General features: G+C 36.4%; 1 protein-coding gene across 2 annotated transcripts in view; it reads left to right on the top strand.

Annotated features, from left to right (window-relative positions):
* The first annotated feature begins 947 nt into the window (after positions 1–947).
* The window catches only part of rilp (Rab interacting lysosomal protein), a 23427-nt gene continuing 3593 nt past the window's right edge, over positions 948–20781 (top strand). The window contains exons 1-7 of one of the 2 annotated variants that reach the window (XM_001344147.8): positions 948–1632; positions 6416–6539; positions 8144–8265; positions 10289–10483; positions 11868–12028; positions 17731–17853; positions 17939–18037. In XM_001344147.8, the coding sequence (XP_001344183.4) occupies positions 1276–1632; positions 6416–6539; positions 8144–8265; positions 10289–10483; positions 11868–12028; positions 17731–17853; positions 17939–18037 (1181 nt within the window). In that variant the 5' untranslated portion in view covers positions 948–1275. The remainder of the gene's footprint in view (positions 1633–6415; positions 6540–8143; positions 8266–10288; positions 10484–11867; positions 12029–17730; positions 17854–17938; positions 18038–20781) is intronic. The other variant, XR_012390897.1, reaches the window with a different exon arrangement.

Raw genomic sequence — 20781 nt, 5'->3', positions numbered from 1 at the left:
AGCGTCTACATACTGTAGAGACACTGCAGCGCTAGTGAAGACTGGGTGTTTACAAGTGTTTGACTGATAAATATGAATTTGTAGCTAAATTGTTAGCGGTGCCAAACAGCATTTCCTGTTGTTTACATCCTCGCTACAGCATACCGTTAACACTAGAAACTGTGTATGTAATTAATCAATTTTAACTAATAAAAACAGGTTGTGGCTCACAATTCATCAATTGAAGGAGTTTTTAGCTGAATCCAGCTCTGAACTGAGACAGATTCTGGAAGTTCTCCTTTGTCAAATGTTAGCTCTCTCTCTCTCTCTCTCTCTCTCTCTCTCTCTCTCTCTCTCTATATATATATATATATATATATATATATTTTTTTTTTTTATTTTATTTTTTTTTTTTATTCTCTGGAATGTAATTAAAATGAAATTGTAAGCATTTCTCTTTTTGTGTCATGTTTTTGGAAGCCTAAGTACAGAAACAGGACAAGCTCTGTGGAAATAGCAGCGTTTGGCCTGCATTTTAGCTTTCTCTGTCATAACATTACAGTTCCTCTGGCCATGCCACTATGTGTGCTTGGTAAATGTGCATAACTTGCAGGGTTTATGATCTCCTTAACCTGGATGTTTTTATTATTTTTTTTCTTTAATAACTAATAATAATCAGTTTATTATATTAAAAGCAGCAGTACCAAATAAATGTTACAACTGGGAAAGATGCTACTTAGCACAGCTAGCCTACTACAGATGAACTAGTTGACTAGGAATAGATACTTCTCACTATTAGAAGTAGCCTACCACTATAAAAAATATGAATGTAACGTTGAAACTATTTAGAGTACTTTTAATATTAAAATGGCTTGCCATATATGCTGCGTTAAAGCTCTCGAGTTGCATTGGACAGAAAAGAAGGAGGGACAACCATCTCAAGCAAGCCACTGTAGCTCTGTTCAGCTACTTTTAATAAAAGATCACAATGCAAACATGCACGGTCATAATTCGCCCACATGTTCGTGACGGGTGCGTGGATCATCAAGTTATTATCAGGTTATGACATGCAAGTTTTCCCAACGCATAGGGACATGTCGGGTTTTATAACTCAGTCGTGCTTATTGGAGCGTATCAACAAAAGATGTAGTTATAAAACAACCCGGAGCGAATATGCACGCGTTTAAAAGTGAAACGGCACAACACTCGGACTGAAGCGCAACTGGAAGCATGTTTAGATCCGACTGATAATTGTCGATTCTCGCTGTTTGAATTCAAGTTCAACTCAAGTGCATTATGGAGACTTGCGTGATAGCCGTCGAAGAAAACCAAAACGACACAGCCAAGGAGGCACATTCGTGTTTCGATAGGACATTTTCTTCTATGACGGTGGATGATGTGTATGAAATCGCGAAAGTGGTGGGAGCAGAAGTGGAGAAGCTGATCGACAGCTATGGCAAGTCGAGTGTGGAAGGTCTGGTGTCTCGCATAGTGAAAGTGCTGGAGCTCCTGGAGAGTTTTGCAGCGAGAAACCAGTCTCATAAATGTAAAGAAGAGGAATTGTTGAAAGCGTTCGAGACTTTACAGTTACAGCAGCAGAAGAAACGGCATGTGAAGGAATGCGAAGAGAGCAGCAGCAGCGCAGAGAGTCGGGTGAGGGAAGAACACACAACATGGTCGACATGTCAACACTGTTGGTGTAGCGAGGCTCTTTTTAAAACAGTCTATTAATATAGCCACTTTTGGATGAGGGCTTTTTGACTCGAATTACATTTCGAACATTACAGAAAATGCCAAATAAAAGTCACTTCCGGGCTGCCCTGCCCATCATCTAATTAGTGATGGGGGTTTTAATGCTTTCGTTTTGACAGTTAATCCGTTCATTCAAACCACTTGTTCGCCGATCCATAAATGTTGTAGCCAATATATCAAAATTATATCGCATTCCTTTTCATATATGCCTGTTACCTTTCATATTCATGTCCTCGTAATATTTAATAAAAAATATTTATTTGGTGGCAACACGGTGGCGCAGTGGGTAGCACAATGGCCTCACAGCAAGAGGGTCGCTGGTTCAAGACCTGACTGGGCCACTTGGCATTTCTGGCATGTTCTCCCCGTGTTGGAGGGGTTTCCACCGGTTTTCCCCACATCATGCTCCGGTTTCCTCCACAGTCCAAAGACATGCGGTACAGGTAAAATAAGCTAAATTGGCCGTAGTGTATTTGAGTGAGTAGAAAGTGTAGGGATGTTTCCCAGTGATGGGTTGGAGCTGGAAGAGCATCCGCTGCGTAAAAACATATGCTGGATAAGTTGGTGGTTCATTACGGTGTGGTGACCCCAGTTTAATAAAGGGACTAAGCAAAAAAGAAAATAAATGAATGCACATTATTTGGTTACACTTTATCAAGGTGTCCTTGTTACAGTGTACATTTAACTACTGAGTTCATTCATTTTCTTGTCGGCTTATTCCCTTTATTACCCAGGGTCTCCACAGCGGAATGAACCGCCAACTTATCCAGCAAGTTTTTACGCAGCGGATGCCCTTCCAGCCACAACCCATCTCTGGGAAACATCCAGACACACATTCACACACACACACTAATACACTACGGACAATTTAGCCTACCCAATTCACCCTTTACCGCATGTCTTTGGACTGTGGGGGAAACCGGAGCATCCGGAGGAAACCCATGCGAAGGCAGGGAGAACATGCAAGCTCCACACAGAAACGCCTACTGAGCCAAGGTTCGAACAAGCGACCTTCTTGTTGTGTGGCGTCAGCACTACCTACTGCGCCACTGCCTCGCCCCTTAACAACTGAGTTATATTAATTAATTACAGGATCTTACTATATAGTAAGGGTTAGATCTATGTGATAATGCATGAATAATTATTTGAAATGACCAGGGGTGGACATAACCAATAAGCGAGGTAAGCAGTTTCTTAGGGCTCAGGGAATGGACCCTTCGCTAAGCCCCACCCTCCTTAGTTACTGTTGCTACGCCTGTCAAGCTTTCCTGTCTGGCATGGCTTTTTCAATGTGTGCGCCGATGTCAGACATTGCCAGGGATATAATGTCATTTTTGGCGAACAAGTGAGATATCTGAGAAAGCCAGACAAAAAAGGAGTGAAGTATGCATTACAGGGGTATATTCACGACATAATAGGCAACTGATTAGAGAATAATTATATATTTTAATATATTATAATTAAAATAAAGTGTTATTTATTATTATTATTATAGTACAGTAGTACCTGCCCACTTTTTTCATCAGGGCAGATACTTTTATTGGTATTTCTAATAAAGTATTAATAATTAATATTAGTGAACAGAACCTAATAGCTACAAGTTGAATCAAATTACAAAGTCTGATTTGAAGCAAAGTAAAAAAAAATGGATCTAAGACTGTCTGAGGGCGTCATGGTGGCGCTGTGGGTAGCACATTTGCCTCACAACAAAAATATATGCTGGATAAGTTGGCGGTTCATTCAGCTGTGGCGACCCCTGATTAATGGAGAGACTAAGCCAAAATGAAAATGAATGAATGAATGTTTCTGAAGTTTAGCTCAAACTACTCCACAGGTCCTGCAGATGCCCATTTTTGAGTGATAGTATACTAAATACAAATGAGCTGCGGATCCTTTACAGCACGTGTCTCTGATGCTCTCAAGACAATCATGTTTGGTTTTAAATTATGTCTATTACGTTCATGTTATTACAATATAGTTAAACATCTTGAATCTAGGTATGGGATAATAACTGGCTTTAAGGTTTACCGCAGTTTGAAAAAGTCAAGTTTTTAAAACAGCTAAAATGTTCTGTTATTTCATTCCTAAGGTATATGTATGTTTTATTTTATGTATTTTTTGTGTTGTAAAGAAATCCGTTTTTTAAACTAATTAAGAGAGCACAAGTCAATGATTTATTTGAACTGTCAAATCCAGTTCAAAAACATAATCAGTTATGTCTTTTGTTTCAAACTGAACACAAAACGAACTAAACAGCTGAAAATGTTAATTTTCAGATTTACTTCTGGAACAATTAATTTTCAGAAAGTGCTGATTCATTGAATTATTATTAAAGAAGCAGGACACACAAACTTTAAAATTTTACACACAAACTGAACAAACAGTTGGTCAAGCTGATCTACTGCAGTTCAGACCGAGCAACAGAATGGAGAACAAAGGTGATTTAAGTGACTTTGAACATGACATGGTTGTCGGTGTCAGACAGGCTGGTTTGAGTATTTCAGAAACTGCTGATCTACTGGGATTTTCACACACAACCATCTCTAGGGTTTACAGAGAATGGTCTGAAAAAGAGAAAATATCCAGTGTGCAATTAATCGAAAATCCGATTTTGATTTTGGCTTCTAACGATTATGAAAAACCATTAATCGAGATAACCAATTATTCCATTATTTACCACCACCTTTCCAGTTGTAAACATTTGCTGCTCTTAAAAGCGCAAACTAAACCGCATGCTCCTGTGTGAGTGCAGCGCGTACACACAGTCAGAAGCATGCGTTCAGCATTCAGTCTCATTCGCACACTGTGACCAGCAGAGCATCTACAGTCATCTTAATGTAAGCGCTTTAATGGTGTATTTGTGTAATAAACAAACGAGTTGAGGATTAAAAGAAACGTGAAAGCGAAACCAATAAAGTGACAGTGCACCATTCCTGCTGCCGCCTGTTTCGATCATTATTAATCAAATAACAAAAGGAGAAAATCACTCGCTGCTCTTGACTGAAGGACTTTTGTAGCTAAAGTGTTTTTCTTACAGTGCAGATGCTTAAAGCACAGTTTATTTAATATTTTTATTCTATTGTATTTATTTCTCTTTCCTTTGCAGAAAGGAAAATAACTGTATATATACAATTGAAGTCAGAATTATTAGCCCTCCTGAATATTAGCAACCCTTTTCCCCCAATTTATGTTTAATTGAAAGAAGATTTTTTAACACATTTCTAAACATAATAGTTTTAATAACTCAATTCTAATAACTAATTTCTTTTATCTTTGCTATGATGACAGCAAATAATATTTGACTTAATATTTTTCAAAATACAAGCATTCAAATTCAAAGGCTTAATTAGGGTAATTAGGCAAGTCATTGTATAACAGTAGTTTCTTCTGCAGACAATAAAAATATATATATTGCCTAAAGGGGCTAATAATATTGACCTTAAAATAGGTTTCAAAATATTTAATCCTACTTTTATTCTAGCCAAAATAAAACAAATAAAACTTTCTCCAGAAGAAAAAATATTATAGGAAATACTCTTAAAATTCCACGCACTTTTAAATATCATTTATATATTTATTTTTAAAAAATTCTCAGGAGCGCTAATAATTTTGACTTCAACAGTAATCGTTTTGAATAATCGTGATTACAATTATGACCAAAATAATCGTGATTATGATTTTTCCCAAAATCGAGCAGCACCTAAGTGGCAGTTCTGTGGGTGCAAATGCTTTGTTGATGCTAGAGGTCAGAGTAAAATGGCCAGACTGGTTCCAGCTGAAAGAAAGACAACAGCAGAAGAGCATCTCTGAATGTACAACACGTCTAACCTTGAGGCGGATGGGCTACAGCAGTGGAAGACCACACGGGTGCCACTCCTGTCAGATAAGAACAGGAAATTGAGGCTCAATTCGCATAGGCTCACCAAAATTGGACAATAGAAGATTGGAAAAACATTGTCTGATCTGATGAGTCTTGATTTCTGCTGCGACATTCGGATGTTAGGGTCAGAATTTGGCATCAACAAGAAAGCATAGATCCATCCTGCCTTGAATCAATGGTTCAGGCTGCTGCTGGTGGTGTAATGCTATAATGCCAATATGAACCAAAATCTCTGAGAAATGTTTCCAGTACTATGTTGAATCTATGCCATGAAGCATTAAGGCAATTCTAAAGTCAAAAGGGTATTCAACTCCGTACTAGTAAGGTGTACCTAATAAAGTGGCCAGTGAGTGTATGTTGTCAGCAGTTTATTTTGTTCAACAAAACATCCAAGTAGTGGTAAGTTATGTTTGTCACAGAGCTTGTGAAATGAAAACCCCCTATTTAAAAACAATAACCTCTAGTAAAATCTTGAAGGAACCAAAAGTAAATTAGTTATGTTTTGATGTCACAGCTGCAGCACTCTATTGGACACCTCATTCGTAAAAATAAAACGGCATACACTACATCCTCTCTAATAATAATTTGTCTGCTTGGGGTAGTTTATGTAATGCACAGGGACTGTCCTGCATCAATAATGCATGAATAGATTTACAAGTCATTGTGTTCTCAAGTGATCTGCTAAATTGTTGGGCTTATGAAACTAATGTCAGCCTGACATCTGGTGAGTCTCACTTCATGTGTTTGTGGTTTGAAGGGATTTTTTTTGTCTTTTTTGCAACGTTTTGCTTTGTTTTTCTTCAGGACTGGCATCAGACAGAAAAAAAACTGAAGAACAACCTAGAAGTGTTACAGTCCCAGGTGCATCAGCTCAAAGAAGAAAACCAAGAGCTTCTGACCCGCATACAATGCACTCATTCAAAAGAAGGTAAAATAATATGAGAAGCATATAAACTTTAAAGAATATATACAAATAGCACTGTCAAATTAAAAATGTAAATGATCGTTTATATTGTAATAATAGATTAAGGACACTTTCTGGAATGGAAACGAAGTGTTTTATAAAATATGCTCATATATTTTAGTCATGATGAAACCAAAGTAACAACAGACAGTTCTTTGGTATTGTCATGCACATCCCAGAGACCAAAAAAGTCTGATGTTTTCATTTGAAGATCTAGTTATGACATTTTGGTTACATTCTGAGGTTTTAGCAGTGAACCAATCATAGATGAACCATTCACTATAGGATCTAGAATTCAGGTTTATAACTGTTTTAAATCAGACTGTTTTTTTCTGTAAAAAGTTATAAAATCTGTTATTAAAACTGGTATAATCTGTTATTTAAAAGGGTAATTATTATCCAAAGTCTTTTATTGTTTTATAAGTATTACAGGCCCATTGCCTTTCCACGTAGGACCAATTTAATTTATTATAATTGTTGTGTACAGTATAAAGTCCACAGTGTTAGTGCTTGAACAAAGCAAAGTCATGGGATTTCCCATTTGGGTTGTTGTCTGTCTCCTTATTTTAGATGTTTCTTAGAGGTGATGAGCTCATATATTCAGTTTGGACTGAATAACGTTGTTAATCTCCTTCTAGGGAGTGGTTATTTTTCCTTATTTATTACTGTTGAGTCAGCAGTCAGGAATGTTGAACCCATACAAGCTGAAGCTGTTAATGTCTGCAAAATGCATTTATTTATTTATAATTATTTTTTAGGGGTTTTTAACCTTTAATGTAGAGAATAGTGCAGAGAATTGGCAGGAAATAGTTGGGAGCAGAAAGAGGGAAAGGGTCAGCAAAGGACCTCGAGCCAGAAAACAAAAAGTTGCTGTGTGGACCATGGTGCTATATGTCTGCGCACTTAACCACTAGGCTATTAGTGCAGACAAACGCATTTATGTTGTCAATTCTTGTACTTAAGCAACTGTTAATGTTATATACTGTTTGTATATAATGTATTTGTAGTTCTCACTCTAGAACAGAGATGCCCAAAGTAGGGCCCGCAGGCCAAAGTTGGCCCATTGTAACCTTTGATTTGGTTGGGGGTCATTTCTAATTTGACGTAACCTTTTTCTGGTTGTTTTATTGGTGAGCTACAAAAAAGCTAACTGAAATGAAGTGTTACAATGAAATTTTGTAAATGAATTAGTTTTTAAAAAATGTAAACAATATCACCCGACAGATAGAGGACTATGCAGAAGACATCGGTGAGCCAAAAAATAAATAAATAAATAAATAGTGTAGCTCCATTCTGTTATAAATGAGATTTACTGTAATAAGTTCATTATTAATTATTAAATAATTATACTGTATTAGTTAATATTAAGCAATGTTTTCTAGTTATTTTTTAAATATTATTAAATAAATTAGGAACTTGCCCATGGCAACTATATTTACCTTCAGCTCACTAGACTCAGTCAAGGATGGTTTTTGGACCTTTATAAGAAAAATTTGGGCTCCCCTGCTCTAGAACATTACTGCTCTATGCATTGTTTTAAAATTTGACCATACATTTCTTCTTTCTAGACCGCACTCAGCGGCAGGAGCGAGAGGTGATGCTCAAGCTAAAGGAAGTGGTGGATAAGCAGCGCGATGAGTTAAGAGCGAAGGTTCAGGAGATTTCCAGCATGTCCAAGGAGGTGGAAGCGGTATGGATCTTATATAAACTGAGCTGCTCAAATAAATCTGCATATTATCAATCACTCTCACCAGGGTTTAAACCATGACTCTTGGGATTACAAGTGTTATAATAAAATTACAGAACTCAGATAATTATTTGTCTTTGTTTGTTGGATAAAATTAGAAATAATCTGTGCCAAAACAAATGCTGAATGCCTCATCATGGTTTCTGCTACATTCATTCTTCAATGGCAGGCCGCCACACCAACATTTATCTTGCAACGGCTACATTAACAGCTTCCCATTTTTGTTTTTTCAATAGCAGGTTATAATTATAATCGCACCTAAACGAATTAAAATGTAAGTAAATTATAACAGCGCAAACTTTTCTGTAATAGTAGTAGTGCTGTGCATTATTTGTTTAATGACTGACTGACAGGCACGTGATGCATAAGGCTAGCAAACATGCTGTAGCTTTCAGCTAGGATGCTGAAAGCCGTTTCACTTTATCAGGACACATAAATGCCGCTCTATAGGTCTACTGGAAACATTCATAAATATTCCTTGCAAATCTAATAAATGTTAGAGACATACTTGTTACATAAACGCACCAAATCGCACAAGAAAATCGGCACTTAAGCAGTGTATATTTGAGCGGGCGTGCAAGAAGTTTTGTGCACGAATAGAGGAAATAGGTGCGCTAGTAAAGAGATTTGCATGCTTGTATTACATGAATGTGATCTCGACTTGTAATACTGCACTCACAACATTTGTCACTGAAATAGCACGATAGGTAATTGGTAGATCTGTGTAAAAGGTCTGCCGCCACAGCTGGAAAAATCCTAGAGGAAATCTGATCATTATACTCAAAGTACAGCTACACAGCGCAATTTGTTTGTTTACAATAAAGGTTGCCAGGTCGCTTTTATAATTCTGAGGTGACAACCAAATAAAATAGTATGGTAAATACTAGTGGTTCAGAAAAAAAAACTTACTGCCGTCTTTAAAAAATGTAATAAAAAATTAAATGAGTCTCCCACAAAAGCATGATTTGCTTCACAGTGAATGAGTCAGCATTTTGAATGAATCTCTTTTGCGTACGATTAATGTCCAATGGATTTTTTTTAAAGTTACTTGTCGCCACCTACTGACACAACAATGTAATTGATACAAATTTTTTAATTAAAAAAAATAAATAAATACAGCTGTCCACTTTATTTATTTGCATTTTAATTCAAATTTCATATCAATACTTGTATTTGTCAGCCTAAAATTTTGTTATTTGCTTCAAAATTATAGAAAGATCATTAATCGATTTTGACTAAAGTTTCTATATCAGTGTAGCTCAACAATTTGTACTACAACTCAGCTCTCTCATATTTATTCTTTTACTTATGGACAATTAACTTTGACAGACTTAACCGAAGAAATGTGGGAGACTTTCCTGTAAATACCAATTAAAGACATTTAGCAGACTGTATCAAACTCAAAACTTATTTGGGCTGATTTTGTTCAAAAAGATGTCACACCAGTTTGTTCTTCTATTTCGCTTATGTCAAGGCCTTAAAGGTACTATAACCAAAAATCTATCTGAGATTTCTTTTCAAAATGCATAAAAATAGTAAAAACGATTCCCCCCACAGTGAAACAGATCTTTTCTCTTCATCAAACCTAGTTTAGCTTTTCACCACATCAAGGTTTTTCATGTTGAATTTAGGACACAATGTCAACAGTGTGTCGCAGCAACTGACACTAAACAAACAAGCAGCACGGCAGGGGTTGTGGCCGCCAATTATTTGCTCGTGAATTGCATTAGAGGCACATACATGTGGTCACAGACACTACAGTTCAGAGTTTTCCCTATTATGTTGTATGTTTGCTTTGCCTTGGGTTTGAAACTGGCCAAACTGGTACCACTGAGATAAAAGTTGCATAAAAAATTAACAGAAAATCTATAAACTAACTTAATGATTTAAGTGAACTTCTTTTGCATTGTTAGCATTCATGAATGATATTCAGTGAGAAGAAGTGTGTCTGCATTTTGTCGTTTAGCTCCAGGAGCAGCAGGAACGGTTGATGAAGATAAATGCAGAGCTCAGACACAAGCAGAACATCATACATACACAGATGAAAAGCGCAGTGGAGAGAAAAGCAGACCTGGAAGCCGATCTGTGCGAAAAGCAGAAAGAGATACAGCGTCTGAACTCACAACTGGAAAGATCCAGTGTACATACTGCTGCTGAAACGGTTAGTCATAATTCTTAACAATAAGGTGATTGCCTTTTATAGGTAATATGTGGGTATGTGTGTATGTCTGTTTCCTAAAGTCATAATCTCACAGAAGCTTCTACGTTCCCTTTGAGGGGTTGAAGTATTATTATGTTGCACACTAATTTCCGCTTTGGTTGGTTGGATGAGGCATATATAGGTCATGCTTGCCCTCACAGCAGTGGAACTGACATGTTTGTGCACAACTCCCTTCAGCTTACCGGCTTTTGATGCTTGATTACATTTTGACATTAAATGCTTATCAGAATCTTTTTCGCATTTCTAGCAGGGTCACAAATTATTACTTTTTATTAGGGGCAATATTTTATGTGATTTCTTGGGGCTTTTTTTGCAAACATTGTGAGGGCAGTATTTATAACTACCTTAGAAAACGTATCAGTGTTGTCTATTAAGTCGAATACTTCGATTTAAGCATTTAAAATAAATCAAAATAATATCTGATGTAACTTGCATATGTCTAAGTGTAATATCACAAATTGAACCTTTCATCATTTTGTAGATTTAACTTTAATGATTCTTTAACTGTACATTTTTTTAACATTTTAAGGCATTTTGACCTCTTATCTTGAATTTAGTATTACTTTTAGATGCATTTTTGTTACATGTCTCTTCATTTCTGACCCTGTTTACTAGCTTCTTAATTAGCAGAAATGATTAAAATTCAGAAATAAATAAAAGAAGCTTAAATTAACAAGAAATGCAGAAGATCTTAGCTAAATCTGTACAATTATTTATAAATATTTTATTTTAAAATTGATTAATTTAAACTTAAGTTTCATTGTTATGCTTAATGAACAGATATGACTTCAATTCAAAAATCAAATAAGCATTTTATTTTTGTTAAAATGAAAAAGGTTTTTTTCTAGTACTGGGTTGTATCTTGAAGTGCATCTGCTGTGTAAAACATATGCTGGAAAAGTTGCCGGTTTATTCCGCTGTGGCGACCCCTGATGAATAAAGGGACTAAGCCGAAGGAAAATGAATGAATTAATGAAAAAAGTTAAGTTCAAATTTGCAGACTAAAAGGATTTTTAATGCACTAAAGAGTTGTGTGCATAACTGTGGTCAAAAATATTTTACAATTAAATATAATATTTATAATAAAATATAATAACATATATAAAGTGATTAACTCTTATTGTTTCTTATAAAATTATTTGCAGCCTTTTATGTAGGCCACATTGTGTACCACACATTTTTTGATTAATTAGGGGATTTATAGTAAAAATGTGCAAATTGTGTCTTTTGTTTTTATCTTGTTTAATTTTATTATAACAGCTCAGTTAGACATTTATGGTGCTTCACTCACGTACTTATATTTCTCCACCTTTGCCTCCTTCAGAGCAGTTCAGCCATTGACCTTACAGATAAGATGATTATTGACTTGAAGGATCCAAACCGGCCATGTTTTACTAAGCAGGAAGTACGAGACATGCTTTTTGAGAGGAATGAGTTGAAGGCCAATCTCTTTCTGGTGAAAGAGGAGCTTGCATATTACCAAAGGTGAGACATCTGTTTGACATAGTTCAGCAATAGGAATGGCAGATATGGACCACAGGACATGAAACCCTATCGCATTTTTGGGGGGGGGGGGGGGGGGGGGGGATTTATTACAATAACAGTGATGATAAAAAACACAAAATATTTAGAAGTTTTATCTTTCCAAATTTTCATCTTAAAATATGTTGTATAAGCATTCACAAAATCATGATAATTATGTTTTATGATATATAATATATTATTAATTACTTTTTCATTCATACTGGAAGCTAGAGGGCGACCTTGCGCACAAATTTCTCATATGTGTCACTGAAGCTGAGTATAAATAATATAGAAATGCTTAATCTGGTCAAACATGAGAACAGTATAACTGTGGCAATTTATGGTTTATCAGTTTTCATCCTGTCATCTTGGGTGTTTTTTTATAAGATTAAAATACATTTATAATGAAATGCTAACCGACATAACCTTTATCACTGTATAAAATGGCACAATTTCTTCCATATTCTGTGACATGAAACCATGTCAAAAACAAAAGATGTTAACAGAGTTGATGACAAGTGGTATGATGGTGTCTGCCACTTCAGAAGCATTAATAGGCTAATTAATATCAAAGAAAACCGCCCTTGGTTGTCATCTTCTTGGTCTCTGTCTCTTTTGTTTTCGTTGTCACCTTTGTCGTCATCTTCCTCTTTGTCTTCTTGGTCATCATCTTCGTCTTAGTTAATTTCTTGGCCTTGGGCGTCTGCTTGGTCTTCGTCTTGTTCTGTCAGAGTTGGGGATAAAACTCTCTGCCGTGAGAGGTGAGTCATGTAACCACTGCGCTACTAGTTGATGAACCTGATCAACGAAAGGCAACTTGCTTCTCTGCCCAATCAGACTTGCACTTGCAGACTTGCACAACTGAACTAAGTCTTCGGTATCTTTTTGGTCCTTTCTTCATCTTGGTCTTCATCTTCTTGGTTTCAGTTGTCATCTTGATCTTATTGGTTTTTGTCTTTTTCGTCATTTATGCTTTAGTCTTCATCTTCTTGGTCATCATCTTCTTTGTTTTTTTGTCCTCTTCTTAGTCGTCATCTTCTTTGTTGTCATCTTCTTGGTCTTGGTCTTCATCTTCTTTGTCTTTTTTGTCATCATCCTCTTGTTCTTGATCATCATTTTCATCTTCTATCATCTATGTCTTCTTCTTGGTCGCGATTTTCATCATCATCCTCCTTGTTCTAGGTGTTTGTTTTCTTGGTCGTCGACTTATTCTTTGTCTTAGTTTTCATCTTGGTAGCCTCCGTTTTCTTTGTAGACAAGCTCTTGGTCTTTCTCGTCTATGTTATCATAGCCAGTTTCTTTATCTATGTCTTTATCTTCTTGGTCTCGATCGTCGTCTTCTTTGTCTGCGTCATCATGCTGTTTTTCTTCTTGGTCTTCATCTTCTTTGTTTTCATCTTCTTGTTAGTCATCTTCTTTGTCTGCGTCATCATGCTGTTTGTCTTCTTGGTCTTCATCTTCTTGGTAGTCATCTTCATCGTCTTCATCTTTGCCTTCTTTTTCGTCTGTCAGAGTCGGGGATAGAACCCGGGTCTCTGGCATGAGAGGTGAATGACGTAACCACTGAGCTACTGGGAGTCGATGAATCCGGTTAACGAAAGGCAACTTGCTTCTTTGTGAATATTCATTATTAACAGAAAAATCCTCAATAAGAGATGAAGTTAGTTAAGGCCAAAACAGAGAGTCTTCCAATAAGCAACAGGAAAGTACAATTTCAGAGATGTTTGCTAAGATAAGATCTTAAGTTCCTTTTTTATTAACACACTGCATTTTAGCAGTAAGAAGCTACAATACAGAATATTGAGCAGAAGCTTGACTACAAATGTATTTCGCAAATCAAATCAAATCTCAATATCTGTCAAAAAATCTTTGGATTGTGGATAGTACAAAAACACTGACAAAAAAAATCAGATTTTATCTAATATAAATATAATTTTAAGATCTCAGTATTAAATTCACAAAATTTTATTTAGTTCTTAAAACACACCTTTTTAAAAAAAGACAATTTTTGAAAATTACTCATGTGACATATTTAACATAAATATTAAGTGAAAGTGACATGTACAGTAAAGACTTTCATGGCACTACATATTCCACATTTGTTTATGTTACAGCCTTATTCCAAAATAGATTAAATTAATTAATTTCCTTAAAATTCTACACACAATACCCCATAATGACAATGTGAAAAAAAGATTTTCTGAAATTGTTGTAAATTTTTGAAAATTATGTAAGTTGATTTTTGGCCTTTGGTCATCATCTTGCTCTTTTTCTGTCAGAGTCAGGAATAGAACCCTGGTCTCTGGCATGAGAGGTGAGTTACATTACCACTGAGCTACTGGTAGTTGATGAGTTTAAGTAAGGCAATAACAGAGAGTCTTCCAGTAAGCTACAGCAAAGTAAAATTTCAGAGATGTTTGCTAATATAAGACTTGACTTGACTTTGAAATTAAATCTCAAATCAAATAAAACCAAAATCAAATCTGTCAAAAAAAAACAAAAAAAAAACCGCAATTAGATATTTTCCCCAAATCCCACAGTCATAGTGGTGTCCATCATTCGTAAGTGGAAGATATTTGGAAACACCAGGGGCCTCATGTATCAACACTGCGTATGCACAAAAACTTTGCGTATGCCAGGTTTCACGCTCAGAATCGCTCACGTTTGGATTTAGTAACGATGAAATGAACGTGGGAATGTGCGCAGCTCCACACCAACTTCATGGCAGGCGTACGCAAATTTTTTGTGCGTGTCTGTTTTATTTCCATTGGCGACTCCTAGAGGCAGTTGTGTTAAATTGCTCTCTACAAAGTGTCTGAGCAGTGTTGCAATGGCAGCTGTATGACGGGTTCATCTGCATATCTAGCAGGTATATAAGGTTTCCATTCCATGCAGTTGACCAGCCAAACATTAAAGCGCAATTTGCAGCGGTCGCCTGTTTTCCCAATGTAATCGGAGCAATCTACTGCACACACAGTGCTATAAAGACACCATCTGAAGATAAATTTGCATACGTGAATCAGAAACATTTCCATTCAATAAATGTGCAAATAAAATATGATACACAGACTTATTAATGATTCCTACTTGTCTTCCTCGTGATAAATAGTATGCAAAATCTGATATGTAGTGGGAAAAAAAAGAAGAATGAATACATCAGCTGCTGGATTTGAACCGAGTTCTTGCTCGAATGTGTCAAATCATGATACCATGCGTTTTACGAGCTACGCCACACAGGATGATAATGACACTATAACAGTTTACATCTATAGATCTCACTATGTCCTTTTTAATCCATGTTCAGACCCAACTGTGTTAACCGCATCAGCTAAACTCTTCCACTCTATTTTTTTCTTTTGTTATTAATTCTTTTGTCTACCTCCGAAAGCAGCACCTCCAATTCACATTCTGTTCAAAGTTTCTCTTCTTGCTTGCTTTTGACATTACTTTTTCGTTTGGTTTTGCCAAAGTAGAGTCATTAGCATATTCATACGGGGGAGGAGGCAGGGAGGGACTTTGCGCTCGTGAGGCAGGTGCTTTGGAGGTGCTGCTTTCGGAGTTAGATTGGAGAAAAACGGTGTTATTTGCAAGTTTGTCCTATGGAATTAATAACAAAAGAAAAAAATAGAGTGGGAGAGCTGATGTGGTTAACACAGTTGGGTCTGAACATCGCACTGAGTGGATTAAAAAAGAAATAGTGTGATTTATAGGTGTAAAATTTTGCAGCATCTTTAACAGCGTGAGTGGCGTAGCTCGTAAAGCGCATGGTACCATGTTTTGACACGTTCGAGCATGAACTCGGTTCGAATCCAGCGTCTGATGACCTCATTCTTTATTTTCCACCACTGCATATCAGATTTTGCTTATACTCTTTATCATGAGGAAGACAAGTAGGAATTATTAATAAGTTTGTGCATCATATTTTATTTGCACATTTATTGAAATGTTTCTGATTCACGCATGCAAATTCATCTTCAGATGGTGCCTTTATAGCACTGTGTGTGCAGTAGATTGCTCCGATTACATTGGGAAAAACGGCGATGGCCGCAAATTGCGCTCTAATGTTTGGCTGGTCAACTTCATGGTATGGAAACCTTATATACCTGCTAGACATGCGGATGAACCCGTCTCATACAGCTGCCATTGCACGGCTCAAAGACACTTTGTAGAGTGCAAATTAACACAACTGTCTCTAAGAGTCGCCAATGGAAATAAAACAGACACGCACAAGAAATGAAGTTGGCGTGGAACAACGCACATTCTCACGTTCATTTCATCATTACTAAATCCAAACGTGAGCGATTCTGAGCGTGAAACCTGGCTTACGCTAAGTTTTTGTGTGTAGGCAGCGTTGATATATGATGCTACAGGACTCTTCCTAGAGCTGGCTGGCCGTCTAAGTGAGTGATCGGGGGAGAAGGGCCTTAGTCAGGGAGGTGATCAATAACCCAATGGTCACTCTGTCTGAGCTCCAGTGTTCTTCTGTGGAGAGAAGAAAACCTTACAGAAGGACAACCATCTGTGCAGCAATCCACCAATCAGGCCTGTATGGTAGAGTGGCCAGACGGAAGCCACTCCCCACCTGGAATTTGCCAAGAGGCATCTAAAGGACTCTCAGACCATAAGAAACTAAATTCTCTGGTCTGATGAGACTACAATTTAACTCTTTGGAGTGAATGCCAGGTGTTACGTTTGGAGAAAACCAGGCACAGCTTGTCACCAGGTTAATACCTTCCCTACAGGGAAGCATGGTGGTGGCAGCATCATGCTCTGGGGAGTTTTTCAGCAACAGGAACTGGAAGACTAGTCAGGATAGAGGGAAAGATGAATTCTGAATGAGCATTCTGAATGAAAACCTGCTTCAAAGTGCTCTTGCCCTCAGACTGGGACGATGGTTCATCTTCCAGCAAGACAATTACCCAAAGCACACTGCCAGAATATCAATGAAGTGGCTTCACAACAACTCGGTAAATGTCCTTGAGTGGCCCACCCAGAGCCCAGAGATAAAGTCTATTGAACATCTCGGGAGAGATCTGAAAATGACTGTACATCGTCGCTTCCCATCCAACCTGATAGAGCTTGAGAGGTACTGCAAAGAGGAATGGGTAACAATTCCCAAATACAGGTAGGTCAAGTTTGTGGCATCATATTCAAAATGACTTGAGGCTGTAATTGCTGCCAAAGGTGCATCAACAAAGATTTTTTAGGTTTTTTATTTTTAAATAAATTTGCAACAATTTCTAAAAATCTTTTTTCACAATGTCATTATGGGGTATTGTGTGTAGAATTTTGAGGAATTAAATAAATTTGGTCCATTTTGGAATAAGGCTGTAACATAACCAAATGTGGAAAATGGTGAAAAGGTGGAAAATGTGGAATACTTTACGCATGCACTGTATAAAATTGCTCGATTTAAAATTAATGGTGCTTTTAAAATAGCTTGAAAGTCCTTGAATCTGCTGTTCATGAAAGTGTGGGAACTCTGTTGAGAAGTGAATTTGGAGTAAAAGTATATCTCAGTAAATCTCTTTGTGTGTAAACAGGCTCATATATATGTTAAACTGTATCCCACATGTGCTACTGTAGTACACCTATTCATTGAACAGTCCAATTGTAGTAAACAATATCACAATCTGAACACACGCTTATCTGTGTTTCTTCAGGGAAATCCTAAATGATGAGAGATGTCCAGGGTTTTTACTCGATGCCGTGCGCTCAGCTATAAAAAAGCAGAGAACCGTCATCAAGTCTAAAATGCTCGGCATACCTGTTAGCGAATGTAGCACGTGAGTATGCGACACAAACGTTCTGGTAATAAAGGTCAACTTGATTACTGTTGTGTTTGACTGTGTTTCTTTCACCATCATGCAGAGATGAGACAGACGGGCCTTTGTTTGAGAGAAGTGGAAATGAAGACAATGATACAGACAGCACTGACAGCAGGCCGCAAGAGTCACGCATCAGAAACCTGTGAGTGATGCATTCATGCTAAAACCTTATTGACATAGTTTAAGAACTCATTTCTGTACACAGGAATGTACTTAAATGCGAACCTAGGTCACCGAAAACTGGTCTCAGCAGAATTAGGTTTACGGAAGTATGGAGACAGATTAGACTAGATTTACACATGCGTAGCCAAATTCACGTGCATAAAATCAAATTCACGTGCGTAAAATATTTATTTATATTCAAAAAAAATTTTCACGTGCACAAAATAAAAATACATTTTCATAAAACAAGTTTCACAAATGCAAAACACGATTTGCAAATGTATAAGAGTGTACAAAAAGTTTTGAATGTTTGCGAGTTCATCCTGAATGAGAATGTGCAAATCCTCTTTCACGTACGACTCCCCCTGGAAACAAGTGCAAGCCGCGGTTGCGTCACAACTTTTATAAAACAAATACTATGGAAATCATTAGATACAGCTTTACAGCATTCTTACAAATATCTTCTTTTGTGTTCAACATAAGGAAGAGAATCAAACATGTTTAGGCCTATTACAAGCAAGGACGAGTAAGTGACACGAGTAAGTGAGAGAAGTGTCAGTTTAGGGCTTTAGGCTGTCATGGCAACCATATACAATGCACACTGTGGGATATGCGCACTAGGACACATGTCAGCGTAAGATCTACGGAAGATTATCAAACTTTAGCGTTAGTGACTTGATTTTATAGTCTAACAAGTGCAAACATTACATTAAACAAGGGATTGGAGATGCTTTTATACTAAGCATTCTAAACTGTGCCCGTGTAGCTTACCTTGTCATTGTTGGGGTTGACAGGCATTTTGCTGATAAACTTTCTAAACTCCAGCAACAGTGAATAGACAAGTTTCCCGCAGATATTTCTCACGCTGCGGCTGCAGTGACGTGGTTTCCGGGGGCAATTTCCTTTCTTTTTCCGTTGCATTTCTTTATATTTATTTTTTACTCAGTAACGCATATGATTTAAATTGTAGCGAAGTACAATACTTTAGGCAAATCATACTTAAGTAAAAGTAAAATTACAGATTTTAAACGCTACTCTAAAAAGTACAAATTTTCAAAAAAACTACTTAAGTACAGTAACTTGAGTAAATGTAATTCGTTACTTTCTACCTCTGCTTATACATTTGCAAATCGTGCTTTGCATTTGTGAAATGTATTTTATGAAAATGTATTTTTATTTTGTGCACGTGAAAAATTTTAGTGAATTTAAATAAATATTTTACGCACGTGAATTTGATTTTATGCACGTGAATTTGGCTACGCATGTGTACAACGTGTCTTTTGCGTGAATTTCTTTTGAGACTAATCTGATTCCATACGGAAGAGGCCTTTAGTCTACTGCAAAAAAATACATTATGAATCAAGGTTTCTGTGGGTCTTAAAAAGTCCTAAATCTACTGAAAAATTGTGTTGTAGGTCTTGAATCTTTTTTTAAACAGGTCTTAATTTTCCTTTATCATGTATAGCTACCCAATCTGGCCTACACCCATCCAATCACCAACAGCTCATCTCAATAAAACTTTCAACTTTTTTTAAGAATGTAATTTTTAACTCTATTTACCATCATGGTTTAATTATTTGTCTTACAATAACATTTATTTAAAAGTCCTTTATGTATTTGCTGTTAAAGAAGCTGACCTGGATAGACTGTTGCGCACAAACACACACACACACACACACACACACACACACACACACACACACACACACACACACACACACACACACACACACACACACACACACACACACACAAACAAATAAATAAATATAGTTTATTATAGTTTTTAAACCTTTAAAACATTTATCAGTTTTTTTATTTTAAGAAAGGTTATGTTGAAAAAAAGTGTAACTGTACAACTAGAGCTTGCTTATTTTGAAACAATATTTAAAATATTTTGCTCAGAATTAACAAAAATGTTATAAACATTTATTAAGTTTTTCAAAAAATGTTTATAGGGCAAATCAAAATCACACCATCGATTGGGTACAGTTCGATATCTCGGTGCATCACGGTGCATTGACGATGCTTTCCATACACAATATGATTTTACTTCACAGCACAACATTTCTTGAATTAAAATTTAGAAATATATTTAAATATTATTTGTAATACAGTTTTGTCCTTTAACACAAAGTTAGATTTATGAACTGTATCTTTAAAAACTCGAGCACATGTACAGAACGACGTGAGCATTAATAGCAAATAAACAAACGTAAATATCCTGCTTGCTTCCTGAGCTTTGTCAAGCGAGTTCTTACACCCCTATGATTGGTTACTTTTTTTAACATTTTTTATTTTTATTATTGTTTATATAAACATATACATATTTTATTGTATATATATATATATATATATATATATATATTACAACATTTTAGGTTACCTGACAGACGTTTATGCAGTGTTGCTTGAAGGGCAGTTTGGGCTTGCTAAACATTAATTTTAAAGGTGCACTCAGTGAATTTTGACAAACACTTTTGTTAAAAGAGCCAAAACAAACAAAGTGATTCAAGTGTATCTTTTTCAAATATTGCGTAGTGCACCTTAAAATGCATGTTGTAAAGCATGGGACATCAAGTATGAAAGCTGGTGAATTCAAGTTATGCACAATGAACAATATACTCATTGAGAGGTCATGCATTTTTTTAAACTCTCTTGTTTGTGCATCACATGTGATGTACTCAAACATATCAGCTGTGTCTTCAGGCTTTTAGCAGCATT

The sequence above is a fragment of the Danio rerio genome, chromosome 15 (genome assembly GCF_049306965.1).
Source record: "Danio rerio strain Tuebingen ecotype United States chromosome 15, GRCz12tu, whole genome shotgun sequence".
Lineage (NCBI taxonomy): Eukaryota > Metazoa > Chordata > Actinopteri > Cypriniformes > Danionidae > Danio > Danio rerio.
This window is presented reverse-complemented; position numbering and strand designations above follow the sequence as displayed.